This window comes from Molossus molossus, unplaced genomic scaffold (genome assembly GCF_014108415.1).
Source record: "Molossus molossus isolate mMolMol1 unplaced genomic scaffold, mMolMol1.p scaffold_m16_p_1, whole genome shotgun sequence".
NCBI lineage: Eukaryota > Metazoa > Chordata > Mammalia > Chiroptera > Molossidae > Molossus > Molossus molossus.
Window position 1 is genome coordinate 46,961,259 of NW_023425344.1, and position 16,044 is coordinate 46,977,302.

The 16,044-nt window shown below is 34.5% G+C and overlaps 1 protein-coding gene across 4 annotated transcripts in view; it reads right to left on the bottom strand.

The window, feature by feature from the left end:
* Window positions 1-16,044, bottom strand: part of EPHA5 (EPH receptor A5) — a 346,680-nt gene that overhangs the window by 72,966 nt on the left and 257,670 nt on the right. For 2 of the 4 annotated variants that reach the window (XM_036258172.1, XM_036258153.1), the window contains exons 7-8: window positions 15,407-15,566; window positions 5,274-5,376 (exon numbers count right to left, since the gene is read on the bottom strand). In XM_036258172.1, coding sequence (XP_036114065.1) covers window positions 5,274-5,376; window positions 15,407-15,566 — 263 coding nt within the window. Of the gene's footprint in view, window positions 1-5,273; window positions 5,380-15,406; window positions 15,567-16,044 lie in introns of all 4 variants that reach the window. The other 2 variants (XM_036258162.1, XM_036258144.1) reach the window with 1 other exon arrangement.

A 16,044-nucleotide genomic window follows, 5' to 3' on the forward strand; every position in this document is an offset into this window, starting at 1 on the left:
TGGGAAACAGAAGCTTTAAAATGTATAGATGTTGCTAAGACAGAACTCCTTGAAAGGACCAATCTGAGGCTAGCAAAGTCTATGTCTACCGTGGACAACAGAGCCTCATGGAAAATCCACTTGGGTCCCCCACCTCCGAGGGGAGTCTATCTTTCAAATAAACTTTCCTTTTGCTTACCCTTGGTCCATGACCTCATTCTTCGATTTTTTGAGGCAATGATCCTGAACACCGCCTCGTGATTTCAGCTTGAATGTGTGTAAAGTGTGTGTGTCTTTAATCACTGAGTGTACATGTGGACTTGAATGAATAGAAAAGCAAAGCTCTGATATTTTCCTAACATTAATTAAATTCATAAACATGTAATAAGGGATCAGAAGCAAGGTATTAAAAATGTATTCTTTAAACCCAGGATGTCTATGATGACCCAAGTTCAAAGAATAAAGTTTCCGTCTACTGAAAGATGTCTCCTTTGTAATTTTTATACCATTAAATCCTGTTAATTTAAGCTTTGTATCTAAGAACTGTCCAGTAATCAATTTTCAGAATGAAACCCCATGTGTGAAATGGGGACACAAAGAAAAAATGTCAACTAAATAAGATCAGTGATTGTCTTCAAAGGAAAGAAAAAAAGAGAAGGATGCAGTAATAGACTTTTCAAACATGAACTGGAAGACTGTGAAAATGTCAATCTCTGGTAAAAGATTGATTGATTAAACAATTTGTATCTATAAATTAGTAGATAAAAGAGAAAAAGACACAAAATTAGGATATAATAAGAAAGTTATCAATGTGCAATGTCATTGCCGATAAAGGAGAAAGATTAAAAAACAATTACGACACGCTGTGCAGATCAGGAAGTTTCACTTCCATTCATCCTGCAGTAATCAGCTCATAGCTTGCTGAGGACACGCCAACTGTTCTGTTGTTCCACGTAAACACCATTTAAAATTAATAAGAACGAAAGTGAAAAGGAGAGTCTGAACCCTGCGGAAAATGTTCTCTGGCAGTGATCTTCAACCTTTTTCATCTCATGCCACTCATCTCATAAACTAATTACTGAAATTTTGCAGCACATCAAAATATATATATATGTTTTTGCCATGCTGACAATAAAAACATAGATATAATTATGATTCATTCACACTGGATGGTTATTGTGTTGGCTGTTGCCGTTTTTAAAAAATTGACAATCTAAGGAAAAAGAGGTCAGTGCTCCTTAACTGAATAGTTAGACTGTGCATGTTTTAAAAAATATTGTGGCACATGGGTTTAAAATCGCTGCTCTGTGAAATATTTAGCACCTTTAAAACAAAAGAATCACACACATTCTGAAATTGATAGAATCCTAAGATGTTGTAATTCTTTGTTATTTTTTAAAAAATAAGACCTTTTCCTTTCTAAGAATGATGCTTATCTATATTATTCAAAACCAGATCTAGGTAGGAAGATTCCAAAATATTTCTGCATAATCAATTTTACCCTAAAAAGATTATAAAATCTCTGTATTTTATTTATTTTTCATCTTTCAATGTATTTTAGAGTAAAAGAGTTTATTTTTTGTTTTTGAATTAGATTGATGATATATTATTCAGTGTGCTATAATCTCCATTTTTTCTTTGGTCTAAATAAAAATACAAATTATAAGTGAATGTAGATCTTTAATATATATTTTCTCCTATGATGATATAAAAGGTCAATAAATATTACATACAAGTGATATTCAAATTTTTGCAATATATCAAAATTGATTTATCTGTATCACCACTGAAGAGTCAAATTACTTGCAATTAAAAGACCTGCCCTGTTTGACTCAGTGGTTAAAGCGTCAGCCTGCGGACTGGAGAGTCCCAGGTTCGGTTCCTACTAAGGGCATGTACCTCAGTTGCAGTTTGTCCCGGCCCCAGTTGGGGTCATGTGGGTGGCAGCCACTCAATGTGTCTCTCTCACACTGATGTTTCTCTCTCTCTCTCTTCCTTCCTCCCGCTCCATCTGAAGATAATGCAAAAGTGTCCTCAGGTGAGGATTAAAAAAAAAAGACATTTTACCTAGGAGCAAATATTGGTTTATATTATATTCAAGAAATTAAAAGTGATAAAAGACAGTATGTTCTTTTTTTTTTTTTTTTATCCTCACCCGAGGATATTTTTCCATTTTTTGTACAGATAGAGTGGGAGGAAGAGAGAGGAAGGGAGAGAGAGAGAGAGAAACATCGACGTGAAGGGACACATCGAGTGGCTGCCACCCGCACGACCAACCAGGGCCGGGGACAAACTGCAACCGAAGTACGTGCCCTTAGCGGGAACCGAACCCGGGTCTCTCCGGACCGCAGGCCGACGCTCTAACCGCTGAGCCAAACTGGCCAGGGCAAAAGACAGTATGTTCTAAGTGATATTTTTGTGTGTGTTTATCAATCATATTTTGGCACAGAGAGGAGGAAGAAATATAAAATTCAATGTCCTTAGAACATTTCTAGAACAGACTTTTCTGCAATAATTTGCTTGTATTCAAAGATAATTTCACAAATTTGCATTAGTTTTGGGGAACATTTCTTCATTAGTTTTTCTTTCCTTTTTTTGACAAATCTTTATTGAGTTAATTCAGGATACTACAAGAGTGGTAAAATTTTCTTAATCCAGAAAAAAATTGTGATTTATTGCCTTGAATAAAAAGAGAAAAGTCCTTCATGAATCCTATCATTTAGTTTTTGAATAAGTATACTTACATAATACAAACAAAATTAACTAGTCTATGAAAAGTAATACAATGGCCAGAGATGTTTTTATCATGCAAATGCCCCCTGAAATAAAAGAATATGTATTCAACACAATGCATAAACTTTTATTCAAAAAAAAATTGCTGATATAAATCTCAGATTGTTTTTTGGTAAAATTTGTTACCTTTTAAACTATAAATTCCCAGTTTCAGCATCATAGGGTAAAATTTTAAAAAAAATCATATAAATAATGCACAAATTTATATGATGTTTTTAAAAACTAATATATTTCTATAAGAATGCATCTACAAATGTATATCTTACCACATTTTGGATTTAGTTATGCTGAAAATTTAGATTTGTGTCTTAGGTGCAGGTATGATTCCAGTATAACAGTAATTATACTAAAACTTAGTTATTCTTGTGCAGGAAATTCAGGTACATATGGAATTTGTGTGTACATGTGTGCTAAGCTGTATGATCTTTCAGTTACCAAATAATAGGTAGATTGACCTTTCTTTCAAAAACTTTGCTAAATGTTACAAATGTAACAAAATTAATTGTTTTTAAGTCAATTTTATGTATATATTGGGAAAGAAAAAAAATTTTTGAGAACAGTGACTATTCACATCTAGATAAGAAGATTCCAGCTGAATGCCATCAATAAATCCACGTTACCATTACTTAGGTTAAATAAATACTGTGTGCTAAGTCTACAATACAATACTTTTTATATTTGATTTGTCTTTCAATAAACCCGCAAACACACATATTGGATTCTCGACCTTGAGTCATCCCTCCGCTTTTATTCATTTCTCCTAAGTATGGACCCAACAAAGAAAATACCTTCTTATGATCCTAATTCCCTAAATATAAGTGATGCTTCCTGGATTTATTGCAAAGGAAGAATCAACTCACATCTGAGCCAGAAGTAAAGAAATTATATTACAAACCAGCTCTGCAAATGTATCCTAGTTATCTATCATTTAGAAAAGACACATTATCACAAGGTAGTTTTCTTAGTAGTTACAATTCACTCAACTTAATTATCTTTTTTAATCAGACCCTGAGCAAAGTTTTTATGACAAGACTGGTGGAACTAGCTTATCTTCCAGAAATCTGTTGCAAAGGTAGAGAATGCACCCTAGGTGACATCAGAGAGAAGAAGAGATCAGTCAGTGGGTCACCAGATCCCCAGCTTTCTGTCTGGAAAGGCTAGCTGTCCTCCACAGAACACAAACAGCTTCCCAGAGACTTCCTAAAAATGAATTGCTGCTATTTTAACATTAAAAGTAAGCAATGGATTTCTACATATATTCTTAAGAAAACCCCAAACATTCTTACATGACAAGAACTAGAAAAAAAGGAATTTTCAGATACAAAGAGAAAGGATGTTTAAAGGAAGAAGCAATGTTTCATGAAAGTAAATTGTTACTACTATAATTTATCAATACGGTCATAAATCTTTTCAGAATACATATGGAGTATATTGAACAGTGCCTAATTCTGTATATTTATGACTTGAATAGGTGCTGAAGATCAAAAGTAAATGAATAGAACAGTAACAAAATCAATATAAATATTGACTTCCTGACTTTTTTTTTTTTTAATCTTACAGTACATTTCACATATTTGTACAGGTTTAAATATTTCCATGAAGATTTTTCATCAAGTTTCCTATAATTGTCTAACACCAGAACATTTTCAAATCAACAGCTCTCATTACTAAATATCTCTTCTAACAATGGCCTATTCTAGATAAAAAAATGAAAATATGTTTGATGTAGAAATAGAGTACAATCATGTTTCTATTTGTTTGTTTATTTATTTATTCATAGGACAGTTGATTATGCTCAGTTCAGTCGCAGAAAACACCTTCTACAGAAGTTCTTATTGGAGCTCTACCTATTTTATTTTTCTTCCAAATGAAAAATGTACATACATAATACACACATTAATGTATCTATTGGCAAAACATTCAGTAGAATGTATCCATATATACTATGATCGATGTATACAAGTTGAAATCATTCAGAAGCTGAAAATAAAAGCAGTCATTAAAAAGGGCTGGTTATTTCTCAAAACGCTAGTTTGCCAAACTGTGTGCTTTGTATCCATCACCCTCTTAGGCCAGAATGCTAGCTACTAGAATGATCAGTCCCATCCCTCTCGATCCACTCGGCACAGACATAGTCTTTCCCAAATGCTGCAACCGAAGCAGGCAATGGAGAGGAACCAAATGCCAGGTAAAAAACAAAACAAAAAAGCAAAAACCTATATCAGACAAAAATATGGTTAAATTAAAGACAGAATAAGTAATAACAAGCTAATAGTATTCTTGTGAAGTTAGCATGCCTGTGATGAAGAGAAACTGTGTGCTTAACATAAGCACTAACAGGGACAAGGTAAAGCTTAAGAAACACATCAGACATTGAGGTTATCTACTAATACATGTATTGCTTGTCCGATGTTTTGGGATGTGTTTAACTGCCAAATGGTCAGTTCAAGGCAGGACAGAGATCAGCTGCAAAAGTTGACAATCACAGCTTCCTCACTTACCTTCCACTGAGGAGGAAGCCGATAACCACCGCCAACAACATGACTCCCACGGTCACAGACACAGCAATGATAGGAATCTGGCTTTGGTCACTGGATGCTGCAACTGCTGATGGAAGACACGGAAAATGGAGCCTATGGTTAGTGTAATCATATGCATTCAAATAAGAATGGCTTAGTAGTTAGTAATAAATGCATGGTTTAAGCAATCACCCGCCCTTGGCTGAGATTTCCCTCCAATATCTCTTCTCGAAAGTGTGTAATTGAAAAGACATCTTTAGGGAAAAATATTTACTCTTCAAATAAAAATTCCAAAGAATCATGAAGTCACTGATTCTTGTCATTGTAGAAAAATGAGGGTAACTGTTCGCAGGAGGGATCTTAGGTTTGTATGGTAAAATGCAACTTAGCCCTTGATTTCAAACACCTTAATCTAAATAGGAGGTTCTAAGTCTGAGATTTGAACTGTTTAGAATTTGCATGTGGCTGTTGTCTAGGAAAAAAAAAAAGTCTTGTTACCTCAGACAGGACTTTTTCACAAAGTGATGTGACTGGAACCTCAGTGGAGTTAAATATAGTATCACTATTCTGAATATAATTTTAGAGACCATGATTTGAAGCAGAATATGATCAGAGAGGATACTTTATATGTAGGACGACTTTTCAAAAAATACCAAGGCATACACTTAAGAACTTTTAGTCTGCAGTAAGATTACATTCATTTATTTTTTCTTTAAAATACATGCATTTGGTTGAAATAGTTTATATTCTAATAACACAATTACAACAGAAAAATTAATATGGACAGGATTCAATAGTTACACCTACGTAATCAAGAAAATGTTTCTTTGGGCTGATAACTAAACCCAATTAAAATAAGAAACTTATAGAGTAGAATAAATTTTACCAATGTTCTCAGGAAACCCTCAACAGAATACCTAGCATGATTATAGTTTAATGACAATCGTTTGGATTAATTCAGCATGTCATTAATTCACCTCCAAGGTAACAATCGTACGTCATCAAAACTAATAATAACCCTACTTTCCATGTTTTATTTTTTATGACCCTTTCTCAGATCTTGGCCCCAGATATTTGTGGGACCTCCAAACAGTTCCCTTTTCTATTCTCATAACCTGTTCCTTGACTCTTTCTAACCAAAGCTGACTGACTCTTTGATCATATTCTTGCACTGACCAGCCTTCAGAACCCAATATCATCAACAGTTAGTTCACGTAAGAAACAATATTTTTTGCAATCTAAATCTATGATCTTATCCATCTTCTTCTTTGATGATAATAGTTGCAATTCAATAGATCTTCACTCTGTTTTTTTCTTATTCCTTGACACTGAGGTCTGTGGGAGGGATTTTAATGATGGTACGCAATGCAAATAGGGTAGAACAAAGGAACCCCATTATCACTGACAGCTATTCCTAAAATCTGCCTTATTACTCTCTAATCTCAGATTATTTATGCCATTGCTTTTTCTCAACTTTAACTTTCTTTCTGACAGGGGCACTGTTTCTAGAGGAAACCATGCAGACTTGGCCCATAAAAGTTGTTTGGGTTGGGCTCCCACTGCTGTTCCAATGCTTTTGATGCGTATTAATCTTCTAACAGGTTCATCTCCATAGTAAGTCTTCCTCACTTTTTCTGTGCACAGATCCATGACCACCTCTGACATTTTAGTGATGTTAACCTTTATAGACAAAAGAGAGTGAGCAAGTCCACTCTCCACTGTTAAACATAATAGTATAACCTTCAGCTTGACTGACTCCACTGTGGGAGCTCTTGCTGTCTCTCCCCAGATGTTGTCCTTCAACGATCTCCCTCAAAAGGGTTTTTACTTCCTCTCATTCTCATTTCCTTTTTGGCCACTTCTTTGCTACTTGCAAGCCTGGACACATATCTCCTCTTGAGGGAAACAATCCGAGTACCTAAATTTACCGACAATAGTTCAACTGGAATTTGAAAAGAGGTTCAATATTTAATAGACACATCGGCCAACGTAAATGAGTTAACCCTGTAAAGTCTCATTTCCTTAATTTCTAGTTAAGGGTAATTTCCCTGAATGATTCTGGTTGTGTCAAGATGAGAGACAATACACAGAAAGCACGTAGCATAGTGCTTCAACTATTGCCAGGCTCACAATAATGGTAAATACCATTTCTACATATTGTTATCCCCTGTTTTATTTACCTTCCCAACTCTTTCCTATTCTCAGTATCTTACCTGAGTAATCTAGAACTAGCCTCTTCATCTAAGAACCAACTTGATTAAAGTCTCTCTGAAACTTCTCTTCTGCCTTTGAGTTCTACACACAATATAATAGTGTACGTAGAACTAAATGCAATGAATACTTCTCCATTTACCTCACCGTGCACAATACGGAGGTATTTGAGCTTGCTTACCATAGAGCTCATCACTGAAACGCTCCTCCTCTTGGTATATTCTCTTCTTTCCATTCAGAAGCACTGCTTTGGCAGGTCTGTTGGCCCCACATGGTCTTCCCACATCTTATGTGTGAGCAACTCCCGAAAAATAACTGGCTCCTGAACACCCACACTTCTGTCTTCTTTCTTGTCTGCCCTTCTCCCTTCCTACCTCCTTTTAGCCTTCCCTCTCACAAATACTTCTTTGCTCATGGCATCAGTTAACTGTTCGTTGAAGACTGCCAAATTTGTCTCTAACTCTTAATCTCTTCAAAGCATCACTATTTTAAAAAGACGGTTTTCCCTTTATTTGGATTTTATTTTCACATAAAACTAAAGATGTTTAAATTGGCCCTTCTACTACATCCAACCCCAAGAGCCTTAGAAAAAGTACATCAATAAATAAACATATCATAAATCAAAACAACAAACCAGGTTAATTCAATGCCTTTCGGTTTCTTTGAACTCTCACTAAAATTTCTGAGCCCCTGTTTGCCTAACAACTAGCAAATATTTTTGTGCTTCTTTTATTGTTTTTCCCCATGCTTTCCTTTTCTTTTTTTAAAAAAAAATATATACAACATTCACCTATTTGATTCAAATTTGCTAGAAAATATCCACAGATGTTTTAAGGACTAAGGTTTTAAGGTTTAACATTTGTAAAATCAAACTGCTGGAATATGGCTCAGTGTTTTCTTTGCCTTCAATGTACTTGTATAAAATATCCAAAACTGTTGCTTTAATCTTATTTCTCTGATCAAGAAATTAATAGATACCTCCTACCTATATAAAAAAAAATTAAAATAATTGTTAATGGCATCCAAAAAATTTCAAATGTTTAAATTGATACATTTTATAAAATATTTTTTAAGTAATGCCATATACAAATATTCATATTTATATGTTTTTATCTAAAGTCCATTGATATAAAATCTTTTTGTACAATAGACAATTAAATCTAGGGTCTCTGAAGAAGAATTTTTAAAAGTACATTTTTAAAAAAATTTGCAACATTTTCTAAGTTCTATGGTGTGTTTTGTTCTGTTTTTTATTTTTTTTATTTTTTTTTATTTTTTAAATTCTCACCATTGGTGATGCTCTAACCAGTGAGAAATGCCAGCCAGGGCTGGTGGTTTTTCATTATCAACTATTTCACATACTCTGATTAATGTGAATTATTTATAATAAGAAAGGATTCAACAAGATTTGTACCATTTATTCCTTTGTTTGCCTTGACAGCAAGAAAATATCTCAACTAATTAAGAAAAATATGGAATTTATAAGGTATTGATAATGCAGAGGAAATAAGATCATAAGCTCAGCATGATCCATGATTTTCTTTTAAATATATTGTTAAAACTTTTAATCTTTAAAGATATAGCCATGAGTCACTCATATTTTTCATTTTTATCTATGTTTATTAAGAAATGATTTATGATGTAGTTTTGGACAAATAGTTGAGAAATGTTTTGGGAACGATTAAAAGCAAATTTTGTAGCACTGTAACACATTTATTAGAGGAATATTAGTAATGAAAATCAATATTCCTTGTTTTAAAACTTTATTTGTATTGTTGAGACTATTACAGATGTCCACATTTTCCTCTCTTTGCTTACTTCTGCCCAGCTCCTCCCCCCTCCCCCTTCCCCTCTGGCCATCACCCCACTGTTGTCTGTGTCTATGCATCATCATGCATTTACTTCTTTGGCTAATCCCTTCACCTCCTTTCATCAAGTACCCTCTTCTCCCCTCTCCTCTTACAGCTGTCAGTCTGCTCCATGTATCCGTGCGTCTGTTTCCATTTTGTTTGTCAGTTTATTTTGTTCAATAGATTCCACATATAAGTGTGACATAAGGTATGTGTCTTTCTCTGACTGGATTATTTCACTTAGCATAATATTCTCCAGGTCCATCCATGTTGTTGCAAAAAAGTAAGGTTTCCTTCTTTTTGACCGCCATGTAGTATTTCATTGTGTAAATGTACCACAGCTTTTTTATCCACTCTTTTATTGATGGGCACTTGAGCTATTTCAATATCTTAGCTATTGTAAATAGTGCTGCTATGAACATTGGGGTGCATGTATTCTTTTAAATTAGTGTTTCAAGATTCTTAGGAATATATTCCCAGAAGTGGGATTGCTGGAACATGAGGCAGTTCTATTTTTAACTTTTTGAGGAAACGCCATACTGTTTTCCAGAATGGCTGCACCAGTCTGCATTCCCATCAACAGTGCACTAGGGTTTACTCTTCTCCACATCCTCACCAATACTTACTGTTTGTTGATTTATTGATCTTTAACAAATAACAATGTTTCTTTTATTGTCAATCATTATACATCTACACCACCCTCGGAAACCTTAAGGTAGCATATGCAGAAAACTCACATTGTTTCCCCTCACTTTGCTTCCCATTCTCCTGGCTGAAAACCCATATTACATAGATATTCTCTAGACTTCAGCTATATTTTTTAAATGGAAGGTAAGAGATTTTGTTAGAGCCAAATTATAAGGGCTGTTGAAGGCTACATTAAGAATTTGGAATCTGTTTCCCACAGCAATTAGTATCTATTGATTTTCTTAATCAGAATAACATGATCAAAGTTATTTTTGATACATAATGAGTACACAAGATTTAGTGGGTAATTCAAAACAGCATGACAGGCAAATAAAAACATGAAAAGTTATTGAACAACATCAACCATCAGGAAAATTCAGATTTAAACCACAATAAGATATATTACTATCCACCTGTCTAATATGACAAAAAAAAAGGAAAGAAAGAAATAGTGACAACACCAAGAAGATGTGAAGAAACTGATCATTCATTCATTGCTGGTGGGAATGTAAAATGATACAGCCACTCTGGAAAACAATTTGGCATTTTCTTACCATATTAAATAAGCAATTACCACTTGATCCAACAATAATACTCTTAGGTATTTATCCCAGGATAATTAAACCTTAGGTTGGCTCAAAAACATGTACTTAAATGTTCACAGCATCTTCACTTGTAATAGCAAAAACTGAAATCAGCTCAGATGTCCTTTAACAGGTGAATGGCTAAACAAATTGTGGTTACATACATATCATAAAATACTACCTAATAATAAAAAGAAACAAACCCGATATACACAATTTGGATGAATCCCTATTCCAAGTGAAAAACCCAATTCCAAGCTAAAAGGTCACATATTGTGTGATTTAATTTATAAAACATTTTGAAATGTCAAAACTTAAGAATGCATGTTTAGAAATTAATGATTACCAGAGATTAATTATGGGATAGGAGTTTTTCCAAAGGAAGTGAGTTGATTAAAAAAGGCAACACAGGGATCCTTGTGCTGTTTTTACTATATAGTATCTTTACTGTAATAATGGATAAACAAACCTACACAACTGACCAAATTGCCTAGAATTTAATGCGCGCGTGCGCACACACACACAGGCAGGAGTACTAGGAACTGAGATTGGTGGATAGCATCAAGGTAATATCTTTGCTGTGATATGATACTATAGTTTTGAAAAATGTTACCATCGGGAGAAACAGGAAAGTGTACAAGAGTTCTCTCTGTATTGTTGCTTACAACTGCATGGGAATCTACAATTACCTCCATAAAAAACAGAATACAATATTGCAGCAATTGAATTATGCAAATTTGAATCAAATAGGAAAAACTTAGATGAAAGATAGTGATACAGTGGGGAAAAAAGTATACAAGAAATATCAAAGTATTTGGTAAATTTTGGACAAAGAGAAATAAAGACAGATTCAGTGATACTCCTAAAGTTATAAGACAATTTATGTTAAACACACACACACACACACACACACACACACACAAAGAGCTAACTAGTTTGGCTGGATGGTTTCATTCATGTTAGGATTATTTGTTGGTGTTTTTCTCATTGCTGCTGGGAATAAAAATAATTTAAAGGGTAAATTTTAAGTACATTATTTGCGTGCACAACACAATTAAAGTGATAGTCTTTCTAAGATAAATATTTTTTGCATCCTTGTTTTATCTACTATTTGCATTTGATTTTAGGGCTATATTTGTGACACACAAAATAATGTAGATGAAAAAGAAAGCTTTTCAATTTTATGACGGTAATATAAATGAATAAATTGAGCAAATCCGTAACATAATGTGTCAATGTATCCTTATTATGTATCACAATTCTAAGTTGAATAGCCTATTAGAAAATTCTTTTAAAAGTATATGTTCAAGCTCTGGCCGGTTTGGCTCAGTGGTTAGAGCGTCGGCCTGCGGTCTGGAGAGACCCAGTTCGGTTCCTGCTAAGGGGCATGTACCTCGGTTGCAGTTTGTCCCCAGCCCTGGTTGGGTCGTGTGGGTGGCAGCCACTCGATGTGTCCCTTTCACATCGATGTTTCTCTCTCGCTCTCTCTCCCTCCCACTCTATCTGAACAAAATGTCAAAAAATGTCCTCAGGTGAAGATAAAAAATAAAATAAATAAATAAATAAATAAATAAATAAATAAATAAAGTATATGTTCAAGGTAATTATTTTTCAGGTGATTTTCTTTCCTAACATATCTGAATAAGATAAACTTGCCCAAGCAGTGGTAACTCATGCAAGCCAGTATCCTTAGCAGTCACCCATAAAAAAAAAAATTGTTGATAACTTTATTATGAATAATAAAATACATTTAACATAACATAATTCCTGCATTCTGTCATTTTCAGACTCTGTTATAGAAATGATATATGTATGTTAAGTACTAAATTATGTTAAGTAAATAATTGCCTGATATAATAATTAAAGTAACTGCACAAAATGCTATGCAGATAATTGTCAAATGAATAGCATATAACACAAATGCTACAGAAGTTCTGAAAAGAAAGGGTTATTTTAATTATCAACATGTATCTTCTTTAACTCTCTAACCACCAGCCTGGAGAAAGGAGTGAATGATTGCTGCTTAAAGCTGAGTCCCTTGTAGTCTCTACAGTGAACATCTTTTGATGTGTTGAAAGTAAATAAAATAAATAATAAACAAAATTAGTATCCTCAAATAGTTTTGTAACAAATATTCCATCCTTCAGAATTAAATAGACTGCTTTCTTAATCTCTGGAGAGTAATTTCCATGTGTTACTCATGGTGACTTCTCCAGAGTTTAACAAAGATTAATGTGTAATAGGTGCTTAACCCATCCTTGTTGAATTATATTCAGAAAAGAGTCTATATAAAGGTCAAAGGGGTTTGGTATGTAATAGATACTTTATTCAAAGAAAGAGTCATTTCTAGAATGCTTGCAAATATTTGTACACATTTTCAAGTAAAAATAGCATTCCACACGAATAGCTAGGAGACAGAACAGCCCTGAAATGTTTTTAGTATCTATCAATAACACTAAAGTCAGCTTTTGTAGTAATAAATACTTGAGTGATAAAATTTTTCCCCTAGAAATTATGTAGAAAATTTAAAAAGCAGACCAGCCTTACATGAGCCTTTGTAAAAAGTATTTGGAAAATGACCTCGCTTAGTTCTCTCAGTTATCAGATTGATGAATTCTGGCATATCTGAAATTTACTATTTAATTTTTTTTAAATGTAAGGAAAGGTATATTTAAAAATCTGAAAAAACTAGTTGTTAAACATGCTAACACCTTACAACTAAGCGGAACTTGGTACTCTTTTAACATGAGATGTTTTATTTGCACTGTTATCGATGCACTCGAGAATATTGTGAGATACTAGTCAACGGCTTTGTTCCCAGACTTAGGAAACTACATAAGCGTATACACGACTAATGACAGCAAAGCAGAAACAAGGCCTATGAGAGTGTCCAGCTTAAAAAACAAGCCTTTTGTCATCAATCCAGTTTAGGGTTGCAGATATGAGATTAAATAATCAGTACATTGACAATATTATAAGGACTTTGTGACTAACATTCTTTATTTAATAAACTTTACTGAATAGCATTGATGCTCAAATTTCAGTAGTTTCAGTTAAACTTCAGACATAGAATTTCTTTGCATAGAAAATATATAATTTATCATTTTCACGTGGCACCCTAGTCTGTATAAAATTAAGTAACACTCACACCTGTCAGAATGGCCGCCATCAACAAATCATCAAACAACAAGTGCTGGCGAGGGTGTGGAGAAAAGGGGACTCCAGTACACTGCTGGTGAGAATGCAGACTGGTGCAGCCACTGTGGAAAACATTATGTGTTTCCTCAAAAAATAAAAAGTTGAACTGCCATTTGACCCAGTGATCCCACTCCTAGGAATATATCCTAAGAAGCTTGAAACACCAATCAGAAACAATATATGCACCCCTATGTTCATAGCAGCACTATTTACAATTGCTAAGATCTGGAAACAGCTCAAGTGTCCATCAATAGATGAGTGGATAAAAAAGCTGTGGTACATATACACAATGAAACACTACGAAGCTGTAACAAAGAAAGATCTCTTATTCTTTGAGACAAGACAGAGGGACCTGGAGAGTATTATGCTAAGCGAAATAAGCCAATCAGAGAAAGACAAATATCACATGATCTCACTTATTTGTGGAATATAATGAACAAAACAAACTGATGAACAGAATGGACCCAGAGACATGGATGTGGGGTACAGACTGACAAACCTCAGAATAGGGGGACGAGGGGAAGAAAGAGATAGTCCACAGAACTAATACACATGTATGCATAACCAATGGGCATAGACAACTATGCTGGGGGATCAGGAGGAGGGTGTCAATGGAGGAAAAAGAAGAAACATGTGTAACAAAAATAAATTAATAAAAGATAAATAAATAAAATTCAGTAACATTTAAAATGCTTTTTATATAATAAAATTATTTTCTAGATAATTCAGTTAAACATGTTTCAAACAAGTATATCTTGATTTTTCTAACTATTTTATTTCATAAAGTTATTGAAACTTTAATTTAATGATTTTCTAATCATTACAAAGTAAATCTCAGAAGTAAGCTCTCATTTTGTTGGTTTTCAAAGCAGGGAATATGCATTTTATTTTCTTTATTTTAAAATCACTAATTCTTACAGAAACTGGCTTTTTAAAGTGTGCATAATTATATGTATATATAAAAAGGAAGTTAATGTCTTCTTCCAGTCTTACTCTTATGTGTGGTTTAGGGCAAGTAAGTAATCTAAATATTTTGCTTGACATTAAAGAGGAAAAAGTTTTGTGCTATTTCATGGGGGGGAAATGGCATTAGAAGGCCTTTCCAAAAACATTTCCGGCATCTCCACTCAGAGATGCTGCCAGAGATTTTGATTTTTTGAAGCAATCAGATTGGTTCCTGAGAGCACCAATGTCTTGCCAAACTCAATACTCATGAAAGCTCCCTGTGGAGTTTTCATAGAAAGACGGAGCGTGGTGGCATTGCTCAATAAAAAGCAAATGGCAATAATTCAATAAAGTATGAAAGCAGTGGAAAGGAAGTCTTTAAAAGCAAGGTTTAAACATTTCTCAGGGATCTCCTGATGTTTCACCTCCCTGTAGATTAATTCGATGAGGAGGAGGGCCCACGTGTTAACCCGCTGACCTGCCATCATAGCAGGGCCGAGGCGTCCTACCTGGAAGGGAGATGCCCGGGGGAGCCGACGGAGAGGAGACTGACAGAATGCCCACGGAGAGCATTGATCCACTGCCTCTTCTCTGGTAACCATTACACAGACATGAGCTGACAGTAATTAAAATGACTTACACACTGGGATGGTTTCAAACTCAAATCTTCGACTGAAGACACCATAGCCTGCTGCGGTGCGAGCTCGGATTTGGAAGACGTACACCGAGGCTGGTTTCAAGCCCTCTGCGGTGATAGCTGTCTCCTTGGATTTGATTATTGTATAGCTGGTCTCTTGGTCCTTGGATCACACATGTACATACGATAAAAAAAAGGCAAAGTATGAATGACTAATGACAGCAAGACATAGAATCATCAGTAAGGAAACAAATCAGAAACTGATAAATTTGCTCTCAGTACAAATGTAATGGTTTAGGCAGAATACAGCTACACGTTCTAGGTGTGCTGTTTATAGTGTTGTCTAGAACTCAGCGATGGTAGGGGACAGGTTCTTCATCCATCCACCATACTCACTTTTGGTAAAAATAAATTTGCAAATTTTTAAAATACAATTTGCAGGAGATAACTTATTTTATAGACTCTATTTTAGTACTGCAATTTGTCTCACATGTTTTATCGGAGCATTATCTAGCATGCTGTTTGTTCAGAGGAAAAGGTGGCAGCAGCTCATGCACTACCGGGTAAGACTTGCGCATTATTATCTCTAGTGAATTTGCTTTCTGATCGTATTTAGGGCTTGGGGAAAGGAATGAGTACTT